Raw genomic sequence first — 23,611 nt, forward strand, 5'->3', positions numbered from 1 at the left:
CGAGACGTGATATAGTGCACGCGTACCCAGCGAAAATTCAAAGTCGATTTCCTCGAAAACAAAGCCCCAAACGAAAAATTTTTATTCTATATTTTCGACTTCTTTTTTCGCGTAGAATCACCCCCTTTCCGCTTGTATCACCAGTTCCCAACCACCCTGTATATATCACCTGTATTGATGCATAAACGCTATCGTAAGTATTATACTTTAGTTACTATATTACACGAGCTTGTAAATGGTGAGGTGTTACAGTTGCTTACAGCGATCTGTCATCTGAACAGACACATCAAGTAGCTTAGTAAGCTGATTGTGAGATACGTTTTGATGATAAATCATCCAATCAGCTATAACTTCAATTAAATTAGGTACTGAACACACAAAAAATGCCTATTATAAAATTATGAAAAGTTCATAATTTTTATTACTGAAAAGATTTCCGCAGTCGACAAATTTATCTTTCAGTATAGAATTAACTGCATTGGACGTACTCTTTGCTTTCGCTTCATATTTATTATAAATTGTACACAAAATACAAGTCTCGCAGGAAGTATGTTGAATATAGAGATTCACCGAAATAAAATATAGTACTGACAAAAGTAAATATAAAAAAAGTGTTCAAAAAGTACTGATCTTACATACTATTTGAGAAGATACAATAATATCAAAGAGTGGAATGTCTTATACAAATGTTAAAATACTTTCAAGAAACAAATCATGTTTTAACTATTTTAACTAAAAATATCACAATTTTAGCTTCAAACATTATAACTAATATGTTCTCCTTTTGCATAATGGGATGCATGTTTTTTTTTTTGTGCCTTTTTTTTGCCCCCGATCTGATATTAAACATTCACCAATTAATTTGCCTTTAACCAATGGTAATTACACATTATAGACGACACACAGATACAAGTTCACGCTCAATAATTTTTGTTTTAATACAGCTATCTGGAGCAACTAATTCTTAGATTAATTTTTCTATTTACTCAGAAGTTATCTGACAATTCGTCTCGATACATTTACATATCATATCATTAAGGGTTTTTCCGTCACGAAATTTCAGATATACACCATCTACGGAAGGTATACCATCATATGTACATATCAGAGGAACTTTATTATCCACTAGGTTGTCCAGAAGATCAATTATGTCTTGTAGTGGTGGGATATTTGGATAAACACCTTGTAGTTTTAGTTTTGACATAAAATATCCAATCTATTTTAAAAATTAGATTAATAGATTAAATAGATATAAATACTTTTAAAATATATTATCAAATATATATTAAATTATAACCGACCTCTTCCAAACTATCAGGATGAACCTTAAGTTTCTCCGGATCTACATACTCTCTACGACCAAGATCACGGTAGATAACTTCCACTCCAACTTCATGTACTTCAAGAATACGTGCACGACAGTATTTTCCATCAGTGTTCATTGCTAATACCGTTTGACCAACTTTTGGATCTTTTAAAAATGGAGCTTTAGAAAAGAAAGAAAAATAGTTCTTTTTTATTTTATACGAGTTTATACAAAACTTTGTGTTTAAGTTTAATTCTTATAAAATGTTATCAACCATATTACGTACATGTTTCAGCGCATTTTCCAACAGTTTCCATAATAAAGTTATAGCGTGCCACACCTAGAGCATCTAAGGGACGAACAAATAGATGTATATGATTTCGATAACCAGTAATGCATACCTGTAAAAATGGTTGTAATAAAGAAATGATACTTTGACGAAAAGCAATAGCAAAGTAAATAAAGTAATAGTAAAATAATAACTATTTTTATCTAAATTAAAATCAAAAATCATACCTCACGTCCATTAGTCACATCACCACATAGTATTCCCACTTGCTCCACCGTTGGAATATAAGGCTTTACCGTAGCTTTTAACTCATAATCTCCATTAAGAATCAATATTTCAAATCCGTCTTGTTCTTCATTATCTGTTTGGCCTGTTACTTTAAATTCAAGCGCTTCACCTTCCTACAAGTTATAGTTGAGAAATTAAGAAGTAACATACAATATACTTAACAGCATATTAGATACTGTACATCTTACCTTCAGTTTATGTGTAGCATCAGTTAATTCACATAATCCACCTAACGCAGGCATATCTAAAAGCGGTGGGTTGCATGTAGCAAGCTGAAGAACAAACTCTATTTTAGCTTGGTCTACCATAGCCATTTTTAAGTATGGTATCACACATACAACATATCCCCTAATCCAACGTGTATCAAAGGTTAGACCAAATACAAAATCTCCTATGTTTGGTCTAAAAATTAATAATTTTTGCAAAATATATTAACATTTAATTTGTTTAATTAATTTGTTTAAATAATGTATGGGATATTGCTATTATTTACCTACGATTCTCCCATTCAGTAGTTTCCGGGATTACTGAACACATTTGCTCGAAAAAGTCATCATAATCTCTCTCAGGCCACAATGTAATACCATATACACCCTCCCTTATTTCAGAAACAATTTCGAGAGTACCCACTTCTCCAACAGTTAGAGTATTAACTATACTATTTTGTTTGCAGAAAGAATAATTCGCTGGATCGTAAGCGAATAAATCTGAAGGAAGCACAGTTTCCTCATCATCTTTTGCAATAGTTGAGGTATTTGGATTTTGATCATTATTTGTCTGCATTAATTCCGATGTTGATACATCATTCTCATTTTTAACTTCAACATCAGCTACTTTGCTGGAATCAACCGATGTCATTTTTACACTTATTATATCCTCGTATTTGAAATTTGTATATTTCTCACGAGCTTTTCGAGATAACCGAATTTTAACACAAAATCTTGGAATATACTTGTATTACTCAATTTTAGATTAAATTATTCCAAACCCAAACATTTTTCTGTTACTTACGTATCCGAAAATGGATAACATAGGTTGGAACATCATCACTATATTCACATTTTGAAACAGTATAGACCTGTGGCTCACTCTAGCGTAAATACCTTGTACTACAATAAGGTAAAAGCTACTACGGCTAATTTAACTATACAGCAGCCTGGCCGAGGAAATGAACAAACTTTATTTAACAAGTTTATTGATTAAACGTAGGAATTATTAGTCAATAATAACTGTGATCGCTCTCAAATTTCGTATTCCATTTTGATTCATAAGACACACATTTCGAAAATATAAATCGCACGTTTCTTAATACCATAAACTTCAATTAAATTAATGTTTACTGGCATTAGTTAATAACTATTCGTGTTATTGGATAATGAATAGATCATAAACAATCATGTAAAATCCTAGCAGACGTATTCTCGTGTTTGATGATTTGATGTCCGACTTGACGTGTTTTCAATCTACATCCAACACAAACGATATGACCATGAACAAACCAAGGACTTGGTGGCAGTGAGATTTCCTGAAAAACTGAGCATTCTAGAACTCGGGTCTAGATGAATTTAATAATCAATTTTCTAAAATATCGCAAAGCGTCTGCAAGTTTACAGGCCACTTCTAGCAATGGTTCTTTCACTGCTACGCAAATTCTTTTACTCCTTCGTTAATGTATCTCCAGATAAATTATTTTAAATCACATCCTTCATAATGGTGGATTAAAGCCGTCATTTGTATTATTTTTAGTCCTATTAAATCCTTTCCATCGATAATAATTAAACAATCACCAACTGTAACATTTAACATATAAAATAAAACAGATTATTCCGTTGTTTTTCTTGTTCTTACCTAAGTCCAGCATGATCGTCAAGATACCCGGTTTCGATACAGCTTAGCCACGGATAACGATCCTACTTTGATTTTGTTAAATGAAATCCGCAAGATTTACCAATTGCTTTCGTTTTTTTTTTTTTTCTTAATATTTTCTAATATTATACATATTTCCCCCGTAAAGGCTGTATCGACTGACGCACTGTTTTCCGTCATACAAATCTTACCACCTGCAGCTTCAGTTAAACGTTCCGAAATTGATGCAACAGACATAGTTCTCGCGGGACTTTCTATTAATTACATTCATCTAAATTTTTAAGCTATGAATATGCAAATGTATGATCTTTACCAGGGCCATACAATAATGAAACTGACGGAGTCCGTTCTCTAAACACGTTAAAACACTTGCCTGTGCACCTTCACCTAATTTCGTGTCCTTAACATTTATTCTTCGAGGGAATTGCAGTTTTGAACTTTTCCTTTTACTTCAACATTGATTATAAATTTGAAAAAAACGTTTTTTTACAGAATGTTATAAGTGTATTTCTTATACTGAAACATTTACGTTTTAATAACGAAGGCCTTGTTAATAATAATTAATTATTATATATGTGACTATATTTTTTTATTCATATGTCTACGTACAATAATCACAAACATTTGTTTAATTCTATATCAATCCGATTAGTATCTATATATATAGATTTAAAAGTTCATAATTTTTATTACTGAAAAGATTTCCGCAGTCGACAAATTTATCTTTCAGTATAGAACTGCATTGGACGTACTCCTTGCTTTCGCTTCATATTTATTATAAATTGTACACAAAATACAAGTCTCGCAGGAAGTATGTTGAATATAGAGATTTACCGAAATAAAATATAGTACTGACAAAAGTAAATATAAAAAAAGTGTTCAAAAAGTACTGATCTTACATACTATTTGAGAAGATACAATAATATCATAGAGTGGAATGTCTTCTACAAATGTTAAAGTACTTTCAAGAAACAAATCATGTTTTAACTATTTTAACTAAAAATATCTCAATTTTAGCTTCAAACATTATAGCTAATATGTTCTCCTTTTGTATAATGAGATGCATGTTTTTTTTTGTATCTTTTTTTTGCCCCCGATCTGATATGAAACATTCACCAATTAATTTGGCTTTAACCAATGGTAATTACACATTATAGACGACACACAGATACAAGTTCACGCTCAATAATTTTTGTTTTAATACAGCTATCTGGAGCAACTAATTCTTAGATTAATTTTTCTGTTTAGAAGAAGGTTTCACAAGACACTGCTCGATACATTTATGTATCATATTATTAACGCTTTCTCCATCAGGATATTTCAGGACTACACCTTCAGTGCATGGTACACCATCATATGTACATATCAGAGGGACTTTATTTTCCACTAGGTTGTCCAGAAGTTTAATTATTGATTTCAACGGGGGGATATATTTAGGCATACCTCGTAGAAAGATTGTTGATATACAATGTCCAAGCTATTGTAAAAATTGGATTAACAGATTAAATAGATTAAATAGATATAAATACTTTTAAAATATATTATCAAACATATATTAAATTATAACCCACCTGCCTCAAAAACTTAGGATAGATCTTAAGTTTCTTCCTATCTACATATTCTCTAGAACCAAGATCATAGAGAATAAGTTCCACTTGTTCCTTCCTTACAGTAATAATGCTTCCACGATAATAATTGCCATCACGACTCAGTGCTAATGCCATTTGCCCAATACGTGGATGTTCCAAAAATTCAGCTTTAGAAAAGAAAGAAAAATGTTATTTTTGTTTTATACGAGTTTATACAAAGTTAGTTTAATTCTTATCAAATGTTATCAACCATATTACGTACATGTTTCAGCGCATTTTGCAACAGTTTCCATAATAAAGTTATGGCGTGCCAAACCTAGAGTATTTAAGGGACGAACGAACATAATTATATGACTTTGATAAGAAGTAAGGCATACCTGAAAAAATAGTTTTAATAAAGAAATGATACTTTGACCAAAAGCAATAGTAAAATAAATAAAATAATAGTAAAATAATAACTATCTTTATTTAAATTAAAACCAAAAATCATACCGTGGTACCATGATCCACATCAGTACACGGTATACCCAATTGTTCCGGCATTGGAATCCAAGGCTTTATAGTAGCTTTTAACTCAGAATCTCCTTTAAGAATTAATATTTCAAATTCGTCTGGTTTCTCATCATCTGTTCGGCCTATTACTCTAAATTGATATTCCTTATATTCCTACAAGATGTAGTTGAGAAATTAAGAATTAACATACATTATATTTAACAGCATATTAGATTCCGTACATCTTACCTGCAATTTATATGTAGTATCAGTTAATTCACATACTCCAGTATATGCATACATATCTGAAAGGGGTGGTTCGCACGTAGCAAGGTGACTAACTCGCACTAATTTAGTTTCGTCGATCATAGCCAGTGTTAAGTATGGTAGCACACATGTAACATATCCCCTAACCCAAGTGGTATCCACCAATTGACCAAATACAAAATCTCCTATATTTGGTCTAAAAATTAATAATTTTTGCAAAGTGTATTAACGTTTAATTTGTTTAATTAACTTGTTTAAATAATGTATAGGATATTACTATTATTTACCTATGATTTGACCATTGAGTAAGTTCCGGGAGCGATGATTCTGTTTCAACCACGAAACTCTCATAATCAGCATCTGTACCTTCAGGCCATATATCAATACCATATACACCCTCCTTTATTTCTGTCACAAAGCGGAACGTACCCGTTCCTCCAACATTTAGAGTATTAACGATACTTTTTTCTTTGCAGAAAGAATATTTTGCAGGATCGTAGGCGAATAAATCTGAAGAAACCACAGCTTTCTCAATAACACTTGCAGCAGTTGAGGTATCTGAATCTTCATCACAATTCGTCGGAAGTACTATGTGTGTTATTAAATTCGCGTCGTCATGAACTTGAACTATTTCGCCCGAATCGCCTGATTCCATTTTTACACGTATTATATCCGCGCCTGTGAAATTTGTATATTTCTCACGAGCTTCTTGAGATAACCGAATTTTAACACAAAATCTTGGAATATACTTGTATTACTCAATTTTAGATTAAATTATTCCAAACCCAAACATTTTTCTGTTACTTACGTATCCGAAAATGGATAACATAGGTTGGAACATCATCACTATATTCACATTTTGAAACAGTATAGACCTGTGGCTCACTCTAGCGTAAATACCTTGTACTACAATAAGGTAAAAGCTACTACGGCTAATTTAACTATACAGCAGCCTGGCCGAGGAAATGAACAAACTTTATTTAACAAGTTTATTGATTAAACGTAGGAATTATTAGTCAATAATAACTGTGATCGCTCTCAAATTTCGTATTCCATTTTGATTCATAAGACACACATTTCGAAGATATAAATCGCACGTTTCTTAATACCATAAACTTCAATGAAATTAATGTTTACTGGCATTAGTTAATAACTATTCGTGTTATTGGATAACGAATAGATCATAAACAATCATGTAAAATCCTAGCAGACGTATTCTCGTGTTTGATGATTTGATGTCCGACTTGACGTGTTTTCAATCTACATCCAACACAAACGATATGACCATGAACAAACCAAGGACTTGGTGGCAGTGAGATTTCCTGAAAAACTGAGCATTCTAGAACTCGGGTCTAGATGAATTTAATAATTAATTTTCTAAAATATCGCAAAGCGTCCGCAAGTTTACAGGCCACTTCTGGCAATGGTCCTTTCACTGCTACGCAAATTCTTTTACTCCTTCGTTAATGTATCTCCAGATAAATTATTTTAAATCACATCCTTCATAATGGTGGATTAAAGCCGTCATTTGTATTATTTTTAGTCCTATTAAATCCTTTCCATCGATAATAATTAAACAATCACCAACTGTAACATTTAACATATAAAATAAAACAGATTATTCCGTTGTTTTTCTTGTTCTTACCTAAGTCCAGCATGATCGTCAAGATACCCGGTTTCGATACAGCTTAGCCACGGATAACGATCCTACTTTGATTTTGTTAAATGAAATCCGCAAGATTTACCAATTGCTTTCGTTTTTTTTTTTTTTCTTAATATTTTCTAATATTATACATATTTCCCCCGTAAAGGCTGTATCGACTGACGCACTGTTTTCCGTCATACAAATCTTACCACCTGCAGCTTCAGTTAAACGTTCCGAAATTGATGCAACAGACATAGTTCTCGCGGGACTTTCTATTAATTACATTCATCTAAATTTTTAAGCTATGAATATGCAAATGTATGATCTTTGCCAGGGCCATACAATAATGAAACTGACGGAGTCCGTTCTCTAAACACGTTAAAACACTTGCCTGTGCACCTTCACCTAATTTCGTGTCCTTAACATTTATTCTTCGAGGGAATTGCAGTTTTGAACTTTTCCTTTTACTTCAACATTGATTATAAATTTGAAAAAAACGTTTTTTTACAGAATGTTATAAGTGTATTTCTTATACTGAAACACTTACGTTTTAATAACGAAGGCCTTGTTAATAATAATTAATTATTATATATGTGACTATATTTTTTTATTCATATGTCTACGTACAATAATCACAAACATTTGTTTAATTCTATATCAATCCGATTAGTATCTATATATATAGATTTAAAAGTTCATAATTTTTATTACTGAAAAGATTTCCGCAGTCGACAAATTTATCTTTCAGTATAGAATTAACTGCATTGGACGTACTCCTTGCTTTCGCTTCATATTTATTATAAATTGTACACAAAATACAAGTCTCGCAGGAAGTATGTTGAATATAGAGATTTACCGAAATAAAATATAGTACTGACAAAAGTAAATATAAAAAAAGTGTTCAAAAAGTACTGATCTTACATACTATTTGAGAAGATACAATAATATCATAGAGTGGAATGTCTTCTACAAATGTTAAAGTACTTTCAAGAAACAAATCATGTTTTAACTATTTTAACTAAAAATATCTCAATTTTAGCTTCAAACATTATAGCTAATATGTTCTCCTTTTGTATAATGAGATGCATGTTTTTTTTTGTATCTTTTTTTTGCCCCCGATCTGATATGAAACATTCACCAATTAATTTGGCTTTAACCAATGGTAATTACACATTATAGACGACACACAGATACAAGTTCACGCTCAATAATTTTTGTTTTAATACAGCTATCTGGAGCAACTAATTCTTAGATTAATTTTTCTGTTTAGAAGAAGGTTTCACAAAACACTGCTCGATACATTTATGTATCATATTATTAACGCTTTCTCCATCAGGATATTTCAGGACTACACCTTCAGTGCATGGTACACCATCATATGTACATATCAGAGGGACTTTATTTTCCACTAGGTTGTCCAAAAGTTTAATTATTGGGTTCAACGGAGGGATATATTTAGGCATACCTCGTAGAAAGATTGTTGATATACAATGTCCAAGCTATTGTAAAAATTGGATTAACAGATTAAATAGATTAAATAGATATAAATACTTTTAAAATATATTATCAAACATATATTAAATTATAACCCACCTGCTTCAAAAACTTAGGATAGATCTTAAGTTTCTTCCTATCTACATATTCTCTAGAACCAAGATCATAGAGAATAAGTTCCACTTGTTCCTTCCTTACAGTAATAATGCTTCCACGATAATAATTGCCATCACGACTCAGTGCTAATGCCATTTGCCCAATACGTGGATGTTCCAAAAATTCAGCTTTAAAAAAGAAAGAAAAATGTTATTTTTGTTTTATACGAGTTTATACAAAGTTAGTTTAATTCTTATCAAATGTTATCAACCATATTACGTACATATTTCAGCGCATTTTGCAACAGTTTCCATAATAAAGTTATGGCGTGCCAAACCTAGAGTATTTAAGGGACGAACGAACATAATTATATGACTTTGATAAGAAGTAAGGCATACCTGAAAAAATAGTTTTAATAAAGAAATGATACTTTGACCAAAAGCAATAGTAAAATAAATAAAATAATAGTAAAATAATAACTATCTTTATTTAAATTAAAACCAAAAATCATACCGTGGTTCCATGATCCACATCAGTACACGGTATACCCAATTGTTCCGGCATTGGAATCCAAGGCTTTATAGTAGCTTTTAACTCAGAATCTCCTTTAAGAATTAATATTTCAAATTCGTCTGGTTTCTCATCATCTGTTCGGCCTATTACTCTAAATTGATATTCCTTATATTCCTACAAGATGTAGTTGAGAAATTAAGAATTAACATACATTATATTTAACAGCATATTAGATTCCGTACATCTTACCTGCAATTTATATGTAGTATCAGTTAATTCACATACTCCAGTATATGCATACATATCTGAAAGGGGTGGTTCGCACGTAGCAAGGTGACTAACTCGCACTAATTTAGTTTCGTCGATCATAGCCAGTGTTAAGTATGGTAGCACACATGTAACATATCCCCTAACCCAAGTAGTATCCAACAATTGACCAAATACAAAATCTCCTATATTTGGTCTAAAAATTAATAATTTTTGCAAAGTGTATTAACGTTTAATTTGTTTAATTAACTTGTTTGAATAATGTATAGGATATTACTATTATTTACCTATGATTTGACCATTGAGTACGTTCCGGGAGCGATGATTCTGTTTCAACAACGAAACTCTCATAATCAGCATCTGTACCTTCAGGCCATATATCAATACCATATACACCCTCCTTTATTTCTGTCACAAAGCGGAACGTACCCGTTCCTCCAACATTTAGAGTATTAACGATACTTTTTTCTTTGCAGAAAGAATATTTTGCAGGATCGTAGGCGAATAAATCTGAAGAAACCACAGCTTTCTCAATAACACTTGCAGCAGTTGAGGTATCTGAATCTTCATCACAATTCGTCGGAAGTACTATGTGTGTTATTAAATTCGCGTCGTCATGAACTTGAACTATTTCGCCCGAATCGCCTGATTCCATTTTTACACGTATTATATCCGCGCCTGTGAAATTTGTATATTTCTCACGAGCTTCTTGAGATAACCGAATTTTAACACAAAATCTTGGAATATACTTGTATTACTCAATTTTAGATTAAATTATTCCAAACCCATTCAGAAAATTAGCAAAAGGATCCAAAAAGAACATAAAACAGTTTTCTGTTACTTACGTATCCGAAAATGGATAACATAGGTTGGAACATCATCACTATATTCACATTTTGAAACAGTATAGACCTGTGGCTCACTCTAGCGTAAATACCTTGTACTACAATAAGGTAAAAGCTACTACGGCTAATTTAACTATACAGCAGCCTGGCCGAGGAAATGAACAAACTTTATTTAACAAGTTTATTGATTAAACGTAGGAATTATTAGTCAATAATAACTGTGATCGCTCTCAAATTTCGTATTCCATTTTGATTCATAAGACACACATTTCGAAGATATAAATCGCACGTTTCTTAGTACCATAAACTTCAATGAAATTAATGTTTACTGGAATTAGTTAATAACTATTCGTGTTATTGGATAATGAATAGATCATAAACAATCATGTAAAATCCTAGCAGACGTATTCTCGTGTTTGATGATTTGATGTCCGACTTGACGTGTTTTCAATCTACATCCAACACAAACGATATGACCATGAACAAACCAAGGACTTGGTGGCAGTGAGATTTCCTGAAAAACTGAGCATTCTAGAACTCGGGTCTAGATGAATTTAATAATTAATTTTCTAAAATATCGCAAAGCGTCTGCAAGTTTACAGGCCACTTCTGGCAATGGTCCTTTCACTGCTACGCAAATTCTTTTACTCCTTCGTTAATGTATCTCCAGATAAATTATTTTAAATCACATCCTTCATAATGGTGGATTAAAGCCGTCATTTGTATTATTTTTAGTCCTATTAAATCCTTTCCATCGATAATAATTAAACAATCACCAACTGTAACATTTAACATATAAAATAAAACGGATTATTCCGTTGTTTTTCTTGTTCTTACCTAAGTCCAGCATGATCGTCAAGATACCCGGTTTCGATACAGCTTAGCCACGGATAACGATCCTACTTTGATTTTGTTAAATGAAATCCGCAAGATTTACCAATTGCTTTCGTTCTTTTTTTTTTTTTTTTAATATTTTCTAATATTATACATATTTCCCCCGTAAAGGCTGTATCGACTGACGCACTGTTTTCCGTCATACAAATCTTACCACCTGCAGCTTCAGTTAAACGTTCCGGAATTGATGCAACAGACATAGTTCTCGCGGGACTTTCTATTAATTACATTCATCTAAATTTTTAAGCTATGAATATGCAAATGTATGATCTTTATCAGGGCCATACAATAATGAAACTGACGGAGTCCGTTCTCTAAACACGTTAAAACACTTGCCTGTGCACCTTCACCTAATTTCGTGTCCTTAACATTTATTCTTCGAGGGAATTGCAGTTTTGAACTTTTCCTTTTACTTCAACATTGATTATAAATTTGAAAAAAACGTTTTTTTACAGAATGTTATAAGTGTATTTCTTATACTGAAACATTTACGTTTTAATAACGAAGGCCTTGTTAATAATAATTAATTATTATACAGGCTGGTTGGTAACTGGTGGTACAAGCGGAAAGGGGGTGATTCTACGCGAAAAAAGAAGTCGGAAATATAGAATGAAAATTTTTTTTTTTAATTTTTCCATCGAGCAACGATCTACAGTGAGATCCGTTATAACGAGACGTGATATAGTGCACGCGTACCCAGCGAAAATTCAAAGTCGATTTCCTCGAAAACAAAGCCCCAAACGAAAAATTTTTATTCTATATTTTCGACTTCTTTTTTCGCGTAGAATCACCCCCTTTCCGCTTGTATCACCAGTTCCCAACCACCCTGTATATATCACCTGTATTGATGCATAAACGCTATCGTAAGTATTATACTTTAGTTACTATATTACACGAGCTTGTAAATGGTGAGGTGTTACAGTTGCTTACAGCGATCTGTCATCTGAATAGACACATCAAGTAGCTTAGTAAGCTGATTGTGAGATACGTTTTGATGGTAAATCATCCAATCAGCTATAACTTCAATTAAATTAGGTACTGAACACACAAAAAATGCCTATTATAAAATTACGAAAAGTTCATAATTTTTATTACTGAAAAGATTACCACAGTCGACAGATTTATCTTTCAGTATAGAATTAACTGCATTGGACGTACTCTTTGCTTTCGCTTCATATTTATTATAAATTGTACACAAAATACAAGTCTCGCAGGAAGTATGTTGAATATAGAGATTCACCGAAATAAAATATAGTACTGACAAAAGTAAATATAAAAAAAGTGTTCAAAAAGTACTGATCTTACATACTATTTGAGAAGATACAATAATATCAAAGAGTGGAATGTCTTATACAAATGTTAAAATACTTTCAAGAAACAAATTATGTTTTAACTATTTTAACTAAAAATATCTCAATTTTAGCTTCAAACATTATAACTAATATGTTCTCCTTTTGCATAATGAGATGCATGTTTTTTTTTTGTTCCTTTTTTTTGCCCCCGATGTGATATTAAACATTCACCAATTAATTTGGCTTTAACCAATGGTAATTACACTTTATAGACGACACACAGATACAAGTTCACGCTCAATAATTTTTGTTTTAATACAGCTATCTGGAGCAACTAATTCTGAGATTAATTTTTCTATTTACTCAGAAGTTATCTCACAATTCGTCTCGATACATTTACATATCATATCATTAAGGGTTTTTCCGTCACGAAATTTCAGATATACACCATCTATGGAAGGTATACCATCATATGTACATATCAGAGGAACTTTATTATCCACTAGGTTGTCCAGAAGATCAATTATGTCTTGTAGTGGTGGGATATCTGGATAAACACCTTGTAGTTTTAGTTTTGACATAAAATATCCAATCTATTTTAAAAATTAGATTAATAGATTAAATAAATATAAATACTTTTAAAATATATTATCAAATATATATTAAATTATAACCGACCTCTTCCAAACTATCAGGATGAACCTTAAGTTTCTCCGGATCTACATACTCTCTACGACCAAGATCACGGTAGATAACTTCCACTCCAACTTCATGTACTTCAAGAATACGTGCACGACAGTATTTTCCATCAGTGTTCATTGCTAATACCGTTTGACCAACTTTTGGATCTTTTAAAAATGGAGCTTTAGAAAAGAAAGAAAAATAGTTCTTTTTTATTTTATACGAGTTTATACAAAACTTTGTGTTTAAGTTTAATTCTTATAAAATGTTATCAACCATATTACGTACATGTTTCAGCGCATTTTCCAACAGTTTCCATAATAAAGTTATAGCGTGCCACACCTAGAGCATCTAAGGGACGAACAAATAGATGTATATGATTTCGATAACCAGTAATGCATACCTGTAAAAATGGTTGTAATAAAGAAATGATACTTTGACGAAAAGCAATAGCAAAGTAAATAAAGTAATAGTAAAATAATAACTATTTTTATCTAAATTAAAATCAAAAATCATACCTCACGTCCATTAGTCACATCACCACATAGTATTCCCACTTGCTCCACCGTTGGAATATAAGGCTTTACAGTAGCTTTTAACTCATAATCTCCATTAAGAATCAATATTTCAAATCCGTCTTGTTCTTCATTATCTGTTTGGCCTGTTACTTTAAATTCAAGCGCTTCACCTTCCTACAAGTTATAGTTGAGAAATTAAGAAGTAACATACAATATACTTAACAGCATATTAGATACTGTACATCTTACCTTCAGTTTATGTGTAGCATCAGTTAATTCACATAATCCACCTAATGCAGGCATATCTAAAAGCGGTGGTTTGCATGTAGCAAGCTGAAGAACAAACACTATTTTAGCTTGGTCTACCATAGCCATTTTTAAGTATGGTATCACACATACAACATATCCCCTAATCCAACGTGTATCAAAGTTTAGACCAAATACAAAATCTCCTATGTTTGGTCTAAAAATTAATAATTTTTGCAAAATATATTAACATTTAATTTGTTTAATTAATTTGTTTAAATAATGTATGGGATATTGCTATTATTTACCTACGATTCTTCCATACAGTAGTTTCCGGGATTACTGAACTCATTTGCTCGAAAAAGTCATCATAATCTCTCTCAGGCCACAATGTAATACCATATACACCCTCCCTTATTTCTGAAACAATTTCGAGAGTACCCACTTCTCCAACAGTTAGAGTATTAACTATACTATTTTGTTTGCAGAAAGAATAATTCGCTGGATCGTAAGCGAATAAATCTGAAGGAAGCACAGTTTCCTCATCATCTTTTGCAATAGTTGAGGTATTTGGATTTTGATCATTATTTGTCTGCATTAATTCCGATGTTGATACATCATTCTCATTTTTAACTTCAACATCAGCTACTTTGCTGGAATCAACCGATGTCATTTTTACACTTATTATATCCTCGTATTTGAAATTTGTATATTTCTCACGAGCTTTTCGAGATAACCGAATTTTAACACAAAATCTTGGAATATACTTGTATTACTCAATTTTAGATTAAATTATTCCAAACCCATTCTGAAAATTAGCAAAAGGATCCAAAAAGAACATAAAACAGTTTTCGGTTACTTACGAATCCGAAAATGGATAACATAGGTTGGAACATCATCACTATATTCACATTTTGAAACAGTATAGACCTGTGGCTCACTCTAGCGTAAATACCTTGTACTACAATACCTTGTACTACGGCTAATTTAACTATACAGCAGCCTGGCCGAGGAAATGAACAAACTTTATTTAACAAGTTTATTGATTAAACGTAGGAATTATTAGTCAATAATAACTGTGATCGCTCTCAAATTTCGTAGTCCATTTTGATTCATAAGACACACATTTCGAAGATATAAATCGCACGTTTCTTAATACCATAAACTTCAATGAAATTAATGTTTACTGGCATTAGTTAATAACTATTCGTGTTATTGGATAATGAATAGATCATAAACAATCATGTAAAATCCTAGCAGACGTATTCTCGTGTTTGATGATTTGATGTCCGACTTGACGTGTTTTCAATCTACATCCAACACAAACGATATGACCATGAACAAACCAAGGACTTGGTGGCAGTGAGATTTCCTGAAAAACTGAGCATTCTAGAACTCGGGTCTAGATGAATTTAATAATTAATTTTCTAAAATATCGCAAAGCGTCTGCAAGTTTACAGGCCACTTCTGGCAATGGTCCTTTCACTGCTACGCAAATTCTTTTACTCCTTCGTTAATGTATCTCCAGATAAATTATTTTAAATCACATCCTTCATAATGGTGGATTAAAGCCGTCATTTGTATTATTTTTAGTCCTATTAAATCCTTTCCATCGATAATAATTAAACAATCACCAACTGTAACATTTAACATATAAAATAAAACAGATTATTCCGTTGTTTTTCTTGTTCTTACCTAAGTCCAGCATGATCGTCAAGATACCCGGTTTCGATACAGCTTAGCCACGGATAACGATCCTACTTTGACTTTGTTAAATGAAATCCGCAAGATTTACCAATTGCTTTCGTTCTTTTTTTTTTTTTTTAATATTTTCTAATATTATACATATTTCCCCCGTAAAGGCTGTATCGACTGACGCACTGTTTTCCGTCATACAAATCTTACCACCTGCAGCTTCAGTTAAACGTTCCGAAATTGATGCAACAGACATAGTTCTCGCGGGACTTTCTATTAATTACATTTATCTAAATTTTTAAGCTATGAATATGCAAATGTATGATCTTTACCAGGGCCATACAATAATGAAACTGACGGATTCCGTTCTCTAAACACGTTAAAACACTTGCCTGTGCACCTTCACCTAATTTCGTGTCCTTAACATTTATTCTTCGAGGGAATTGCAGTTGTGAACTTTTCCTTTTACTTCAACATTGATATGATTATAAATTTGAAAAAAACCTTTTTTTACAGAATGTTATAAATGTATTTCTTATACTGAAACATTTACGTTTTAATAACGAAGGCCTTGTTAATAATAATTAATTATTATATATGTGAGTATATTTTTTTATTCATATGTCTACGTACAATAATTACAAACATTTGTTTAATTCTATATCAATCCGATTAGTATCTATATATATAGATTTAAAGGTTTGAAACAATGCCGCACCATAGCAAGACCTTATATTGAAAAATATTAGAAATGTGGTAATTATTCGTTTTTATCTAGCAATTAATAAGAAAGCAATATTTCACATGTCGCTGACTTGGAAGATCACACAACTGGATCGTCAATAACAAATCAAAAATATAACCTACCCAAATTAAATGGAGTGCACTTGATACATTTTGATAATAATTGATAAAATAATTCTTTCATGTTTTTGATGAATGATAACAAAATTTCTAATAAGTTACTGATATAATATATTGAGGCATTGATTTAATATATGTAAAGTAGTATGTGCAGTTGCTTTAAGTACTAACAAATCGGGATCTAAATTTAAACTTGAGTTCTCAATGGTTTGGGCTAATGCAAGATTATGCTTTTCTACTTTTCTTAATTGCTCTTGACAATTAGCAAATGCGTCTAAAACTTCCAGTTTGGCAACTGGATTTCTGTTGGTATTGGCAGAATGTTCTCTTGGAGGTAAAGGAGGATGACTACTAGCTATTGCTCTAGTATACATTTCTGTAACAGCTCGCAGTTTGTCAACCCACTCTTGACGAGCTCGGGCGTCTGTGGCTCTTAATTTTATCATATCACCTATATTGATGCATAAAAGTTATCATAAGTGTTATACTTTGGTTACTATATTACACGAGCTTGTAAAGGGTGAGGCGTTATATTACATGACAAGCTCTAAATACCTGTAGCAGAATTAACGGTGAAGGTATTAGAATCTTCATCACTCGGCGCAATCACTGCACCAGCTAAATATATCGAGCATCGTGGTCGTTGATTTCGTTCAGATTCGCTTAAAAAATAGTGCAATTCTCCAGTCTCTGGTCTAAGTATAAACCAACGATATTGCCATCCTTTCATGGCATTAGTATATTTATGTAATAGACCCTCGTAAGGGTGTCTTATTTGAACATTCATCATTTATTACTCCTATTGTTTGGAAGCCTCGTATTATTTAAACTGAACAGTTGCTTACAGCGATCTGTCATCTGAACAGACACATCAAGGAGGTTAGTCAGCTGATTGCGAGATAGGTTAGAATGATAAATCGTCAAATCAGCTATAATTTCACTTAAATTAGGTACTGAACACGCAAAAAATGCCCATTATAAAATTATAAAAAGTTCATACTTTTTATTAGTGAAAAGATTACCACAGTCGACAGATTTATCTTTCAGTATAGAATTAACTGCACTGGGCGTACTCTTTATTTTCACTTCATATTTATTATAAATTGTACACAAAATACAAGTCTCGCAAAAAGTATGCTGAATATAGAGATTCACGGAAATAAAACATAATATTGACAAAAGCAAATATAAAAAAAGTGTTCAAAAGTACTGATCTTACATAGTAATTGACTGACATATTGCAATTTCTAATTTAAGATATCAAATTTTTGAATTGCTAAATAACAGAAGATACAATAATATCAAAGTGTGGAATGTCTTCTACGAATATTAAAATACTTTCAAATAACAAATCATGTTTTAACTATTTTAACTAAAAATATCTCAATTCTAGCTTCAAGTATTAGAATTAAGATGTTCTGCTTTCGCAAAACAAGGCACTTTTTTTCCCGAGCTGATATTAAACCATCTTCAATTAATTTGGCTTTGTCCAATAGTAATTCCACATTATACATTACAATTTCGAGCATACGGCCAATAATTTTTATTTTAATGCAACTATCGGGAGCAACTAATACTGAGATTCATTTTTCTATTCATTCAGCAGCTTTCTTAGATATCGGCTCGAGTAATTTACTTATCATTTTATTAATGCTTTTTCCATCACGAAATTTCAGATAAACACCATCTTTGGAAGGCATACCTTCAAATGTACATAACAGAGGAACTTTTGTTCCTACTATTTGAGCTAGATAATCATTCACTTCTTTCGTCACACGGACATTTTTAGGAACATCTTTTAGTACGACTTTTGTTGTACAAGAACGGAGCTTTTTTTAAAAATTAGATTAACAGATTAAATAGATACAAATACCTTTAAACTATATTATCATACATATATTAAATTATAACCCACCTCCTTCAAATTATCAGATAAAATCTTAAGTTTCTTTATATTTGTAACTTCTGTATTACCAAAATCAACATACAAAACTGTAATTTTATCATCTTGTATCTTAATAACAACTGCACGATAATAATTTTCGTCAGCAAACTGAGCTATTACCATTTGCCCCACAACTGGCAGTTCTTTTAAAAATGAAGCTATAGGAAAGAAAAAACAAAATGGTATTTTTATTTTATACAAGTTTATACAAAGTTAGTTTAATTTTTACTAAATCCTATCAACTATTTTACGTACATGTTTGAGCACATTTTGCAACATTTTGCATAACATGGTTATAGTGTTCCAAACCTGCAGTATCTAAGGGACGAACAAATAGATGTATATGACTTCGATAAGAAGTAAGGCATACCTGAAAAAATGATACTTTGTACAAAAGCAATGGTAAAATAAATAAAATAATAGTAAAATAATAAATACTTTTATCTAAATTAAAATCAAGGATCGTACCTCAGATTCATTTTTCAATTCAGCATACTGTAACCCTATTTGTTCAGGCATTGGTATCCAAGGCTTTACGGTAGCTTCTATCTTCAGATAGACATTCATCTCTTTTTTAAGAATTAATATTTCAAATCCGCCTTGTTCCTTATTATGTGTTTGGCCTGTTACTTCAAATTCACACATGTCACCTTCCTAGTAGTTATAATTGAGAAATTAAGAAGTAACATACATTATATTTAACAGCATATTAGTTATTATAAATCTTACTTCAAATTTATGTTTAGCATTAGTCACTTCACAAATTGCACCAAAAGCATTAATATCTGAAAAGAGTTTATCGCATGTAGCAATCTTATTAATTGGCACTATTTTAGCTTCCTCTATCATAGCCATTCTTATGGATGGTTGGTTAGATACAACATATCCCCTAAGCCAATCTCCATCAGCTCTTCGACCACATATTAAATCTCCTACATTTGGTCTAAAACTTAATAATTTTAAAAACTATATTAACGTTTAATTTGTTGAAATAATGTACGGCATATTGCTATTATTTACCTATGAGTTGAACATTTTGCCATTTGCGAGCACATTCTAGGCAAATCGATTACTAATTTTTCATAGTCAAGTTCTGCTCTATTAGGTAATAATGTAATACCATATGCATTATTCTTTATTTCTGTCTGAATTTCGAGAGTACCCACTTCTCCAACAGTTAGAGCATTCACTATACTTTTTTCTTTGCAGAAAGAGTATAATGCTTTATTGCTAGTGGATATTTCTGAAGAAACCACAGTTTCCTCATCAACTTTTGCAACAGTTGAGATATTTAGATTTCGATCATTATTTGTCTGCATTACTTCTGATGTTGATATATCATTCTCATTTTTAACTTCAACATCAGCTATTTTGCTGGAATCAATCGATGTCATTTTTACACTTATTATATCTTCGTATTTGAAATTTGTATATTTCTCACAAGCTCTTTGTGATAATCGAATTTTAGCATAAAATCTTGGAATATTCTCGTATTTATCAATTTTAAGTTAAATTATTCCGAACCTATTTTGAAAATTTGCGAAAGAATCGAAAAAAAAACATCAAAATATTATCACCTACTTATGAATCTGAAAAACATGCATGACCAGTATATGAAAATTGTGAACCAGCATAGGTCTGTGGCTCACTCTAGCGTAAATACCTTGTACTACAGTAAGGTAAAGGCTACCGCGACTAATTTAACTATACAGCAGCGCGGCCGTGGCAATGAACAAAGTTTATTTAAGAAATTTATCGATTCAATGTCAAAATTATTAATCAAGAATAAATGTGATCACTCTCAAGTTTCGTATTTATTTTCAATACATAAAACATACAATTCGAAGATATAAATCGCACGTTTTTTAATACCATAAACTTCAATTAAATTAACGTTTACTGGCATTAGTTAATAACTATTTGTGTTATTGGATAATACATAAATCACAGATTATCATATAGTATCGGAGCAGACGTTTTCTCGTGTTTGACGAATTAACGTCCGATTTGACGTGTTTTCGATCTACATCCAATACAAATGATATCACCATGAACACACTGAGGAATTGGTGGCATTGAGCTTTCCAGACAAAATGGGCATTCTAGAACCCGGGTTTAAATGGATGTAGTAGTTATTTTTCTAAAATATCGCAAAGCGTCTGCAAGTTTACAGGCCACTTCTGGCAATGGTCGCTTTCACTGCTACGCAAATTCTTTTACTCCTTCGTTAATGTATCTCCAGATAAATTATTTTAAATCACATCCTTCATAATGGTGGATTAAAGCCGTCATTTGTATTATTTTTAGTCCTATTAAATCCTTTCCATCGATAATAATTAAACAATCACCAACTGTAACATTTAACATATAAAATAAAACGGATTATTCCGTTGTTTTTCTTGTTCTTACCTAAGTCCAGCATGATCGTCAAGATACCCGGTTTCGATACAGCTTAGCCACGGATAACGATCCTACTTTGATTTTGTTAAATGAAATCCGCAAGATTTACCAATTGCTTTCGTTCTTTTTTTTTTTTTTTTAATATTTTCTAATATTATACATATTTCCCCCGTAAAGGCTGTATCGACTGACGCACTGTTTTCCGTCATACAAATCTTACCACCTGCAGCTTCAGTTAAACGTTCCGAAATTGATGCAACAGACATAGTTCTCGCGGGACTTTCTATTAATTACATTCATCTAAATTTTTAAGCTATGAATATGCAAATGTATGATCTTTACCAGGGCCATACAATAATGAAACTGACGGAGTCCGTTCTCTAAACACGTTAAAACACTTGCCTGTGCACCTTCACCTAATTTCGTGTCCTTAACATTTATTCTTCGAGGGAATTGCAGTTTTGAACTTTTCCTTTTACTTCAACATTGATTATAAATTTGAAAAAAACGTTTCTTTACAGAATGTTATAAATGTATTTCTTATACTGAAACATTTACATTTTAATAATGAAGGCCTTATTAATAATAATTATTATGTTGGTATATATATCACCTGTATTGATGCATAAACGCTGTCATAAATATGCCATCCTTTCATGGCATTAGTATTCTTACGTAGTAGACCCCCGTAAGGGTGTCTTATCTGAACATGCATCATTTATTATTTCTGTTGCTTGAATGCCCCCTATCATTTAAATCGGACAGTTGCTTGCAGCGATTTGTCATCTGAACAGACACATCAAGTAGGTTATTAAGCTGATTGTGAGCTAGATTAGTATGATAAATCATCAAATTAGCTATAACTTCGATCAAATTAGGTACTGAACACACAAAAAGGTGCCTATTATAAAATTATAAACTTTTTATAATTTTTATTAGTGAAAAGATTACAGCCGCAGTCGACAAATTTATCTTTCAGTATAGAATTAACTGCATTGGACGTACTCTTTGCTTTCACTTCATATTTATTATAAATTGTACACAAAATACATGTCTTGCAGAAAGTATGTTGAATATAGAGATTCACCGAAATAAAATATAATACTGACAAAAGTAAATATAAAAAAAGTGTCCAAAAAGTACTGATCTTACATACTATTTGAGAAGATACAATAATATCAAAGAGTGGAATGTCTTCTACAAATGTTAAAATACCTTCAAGAAACAAATCATGTTTTAACTATTTTAACTAAAAATATCTCAATTTTAGCTTCAAACATTATAACTAATATGTTCTCCTTTTGCATAATGAGATGCATGTTTTTTTTTGTTCCTTTTTTTTGCCCCCGATCTGATATTAAACATTCACCAATTAATTTGGCTTTAACCAATGGTAATTACACATTATAGACGACACACAGATACAAGTTCACGCTCAATAATTTTTGTTTTAATACAGCTATCTGGAGCAACTAATTCTTAGATTAATTTTTCTATTTACTCAGAAGGTATCACACGATACGGCTCGATACATTTACATATCATATTATTAACGCTTTCTCCATCAGGATATTTCAGGTATACACCTTCAGTGCTTGGTATACCATCATACGTACATATCAGAGGGACTTTATTTTCCACTAGGTTCTCCAGAATTTTAATTATTGATTGTATCGGGGGGATATTTTTAGGAACATCTTGTAGAAAGATTTTTGATATACAATGTCCAAGCTATTGTAAAAATTGGATTAACAGATTAAATAGATTAAATAGATATAAATACTTTTAAAATATATTATCAAACATATATTAAATTATAACCCACCTTCCTCAAATATTCAGGATAGATCTTAATTTTCTTCCTATCTATATATTCTCTACAACCAAGATCATCGAACAGAAGTTCCACTCTTTCTTTCTGTACAGTAATAATGCATCCACGATAATAATTGCCATCACCACGCAGTGCTAATGCCAGTTGCCCAATATGTGGATCTTCCAAAAATTCAGCTTTAAAAAAGAAAGAAAAATGTTATTTTTGTTTTATACGAGTTTATACAAAGTTAGTTTAATTCTTATCAAATGTTATCAACCATATTACGTACATGTTTCAGCGCAT

General features: G+C 31.6%; 6 protein-coding genes across 9 annotated transcripts; all 6 read right to left on the minus strand.

The window, feature by feature from the left end:
* Window positions 1-819: 819 nt before the first annotated feature.
* LOC117205771 lies at window positions 820-23,611 on the minus strand. 3 transcript variants are annotated; one of them, XM_033444494.1, is made up of 12 exons: window positions 23,598-23,611; window positions 23,318-23,502; window positions 22,106-23,223; window positions 11,795-12,330; window positions 10,958-11,736; window positions 10,400-10,790; window positions 10,095-10,308; window positions 9,846-10,019; window positions 9,616-9,730; window positions 9,336-9,520; window positions 8,975-9,241; window positions 820-948 (listed from the first exon to the last, which is right to left on the minus strand). In XM_033444494.1, the coding sequence occupies exons 6-11, from the start codon at window positions 10,765-10,767 to the stop codon at window positions 8,996-8,998; spliced, it is 1,302 nt and encodes a 433-aa protein (XP_033300385.1). In that variant the 5' UTR covers window positions 10,768-10,790; window positions 10,958-11,736; window positions 11,795-12,330; window positions 22,106-23,223; window positions 23,318-23,502; window positions 23,598-23,611; the 3' UTR covers window positions 820-948; window positions 8,975-8,995. The 3 variants fall into 3 exon arrangements, with proteins under 3 accessions (XP_033300385.1, XP_033300384.1, XP_033300386.1); XM_033444493.1 differs by lacking the exon at window positions 820-948 and having other exon boundaries at window positions 8,333-9,241; XM_033444495.1 differs by lacking the exons at window positions 820-948; window positions 10,958-11,736; window positions 11,795-12,330; ... (1 more) ...; window positions 23,318-23,502; window positions 23,598-23,611 and having other exon boundaries at window positions 8,333-9,241; window positions 10,400-10,951.
* Window positions 829-3,850, minus strand: LOC117205776. Its single transcript, XM_033444501.1, has 7 exons — window positions 3,732-3,850; window positions 2,377-3,673; window positions 2,072-2,285; window positions 1,823-1,996; window positions 1,593-1,707; window positions 1,302-1,486; window positions 829-1,216 (listed from the first exon to the last, which is right to left on the minus strand). Exons 2-7 carry the CDS (start codon window positions 2,739-2,741, stop codon window positions 983-985), a joined length of 1,287 nt encoding a protein of 428 aa, XP_033300392.1. The 5' UTR covers window positions 2,742-3,673; window positions 3,732-3,850; the 3' UTR covers window positions 829-982.
* LOC117205772 lies at window positions 4,322-8,248 on the minus strand. The gene is made up of 8 exons (XM_033444497.1): window positions 7,743-8,248; window positions 6,906-7,684; window positions 6,385-6,775; window positions 6,080-6,293; window positions 5,831-6,004; window positions 5,601-5,715; window positions 5,321-5,505; window positions 4,322-5,226 (listed from the first exon to the last, which is right to left on the minus strand). The coding sequence occupies exons 3-8, from the start codon at window positions 6,750-6,752 to the stop codon at window positions 4,981-4,983; spliced, it is 1,302 nt and encodes a 433-aa protein (XP_033300388.1). The 5' UTR covers window positions 6,753-6,775; window positions 6,906-7,684; window positions 7,743-8,248; the 3' UTR covers window positions 4,322-4,980.
* LOC117205775 lies at window positions 13,000-16,634 on the minus strand. Its single transcript, XM_033444500.1, has 7 exons — window positions 16,284-16,634; window positions 14,897-16,225; window positions 14,592-14,805; window positions 14,343-14,516; window positions 14,113-14,227; window positions 13,822-14,006; window positions 13,000-13,736 (listed from the first exon to the last, which is right to left on the minus strand). The coding sequence occupies exons 2-7, from the start codon at window positions 15,259-15,261 to the stop codon at window positions 13,503-13,505; spliced, it is 1,287 nt and encodes a 428-aa protein (XP_033300391.1). The 5' UTR covers window positions 15,262-16,225; window positions 16,284-16,634; the 3' UTR covers window positions 13,000-13,502.
* Window positions 17,000-18,041, minus strand: LOC117205780 (oxysterol-binding protein-related protein 11-like). Its single transcript, XM_033444505.1, has 2 exons — window positions 17,703-18,041; window positions 17,000-17,598 (listed from the first exon to the last, which is right to left on the minus strand). The coding sequence occupies exons 1-2, from the start codon at window positions 17,935-17,937 to the stop codon at window positions 17,246-17,248; spliced, it is 588 nt and encodes a 195-aa protein (XP_033300396.1). The 5' UTR covers window positions 17,938-18,041; the 3' UTR covers window positions 17,000-17,245.
* On the minus strand, window positions 18,197-21,230 carry LOC117205769. Of its 2 annotated transcripts, none has more exons than XM_033444492.1 (6): window positions 20,113-21,230; window positions 19,822-20,035; window positions 19,561-19,746; window positions 19,348-19,462; window positions 19,063-19,250; window positions 18,197-18,976 (listed from the first exon to the last, which is right to left on the minus strand). In XM_033444492.1, exons 1-6 carry the CDS (start codon window positions 20,484-20,486, stop codon window positions 18,743-18,745), a joined length of 1,311 nt encoding a protein of 436 aa, XP_033300383.1. In that variant the 5' UTR covers window positions 20,487-21,230; the 3' UTR covers window positions 18,197-18,742. The 2 variants fall into 2 exon arrangements, with proteins under 2 accessions (XP_033300383.1, XP_033300382.1); XM_033444491.1 differs by having other exon boundaries at window positions 19,822-20,041; window positions 20,113-21,229.

This window comes from Bombus bifarius, unplaced genomic scaffold, assembly GCF_011952205.1.
Source record: "Bombus bifarius isolate JDL3187 unplaced genomic scaffold, Bbif_JDL3187 scf7180000007992, whole genome shotgun sequence".
Taxonomy (NCBI): Eukaryota; Metazoa; Arthropoda; class Insecta; order Hymenoptera; family Apidae; genus Bombus; species Bombus bifarius.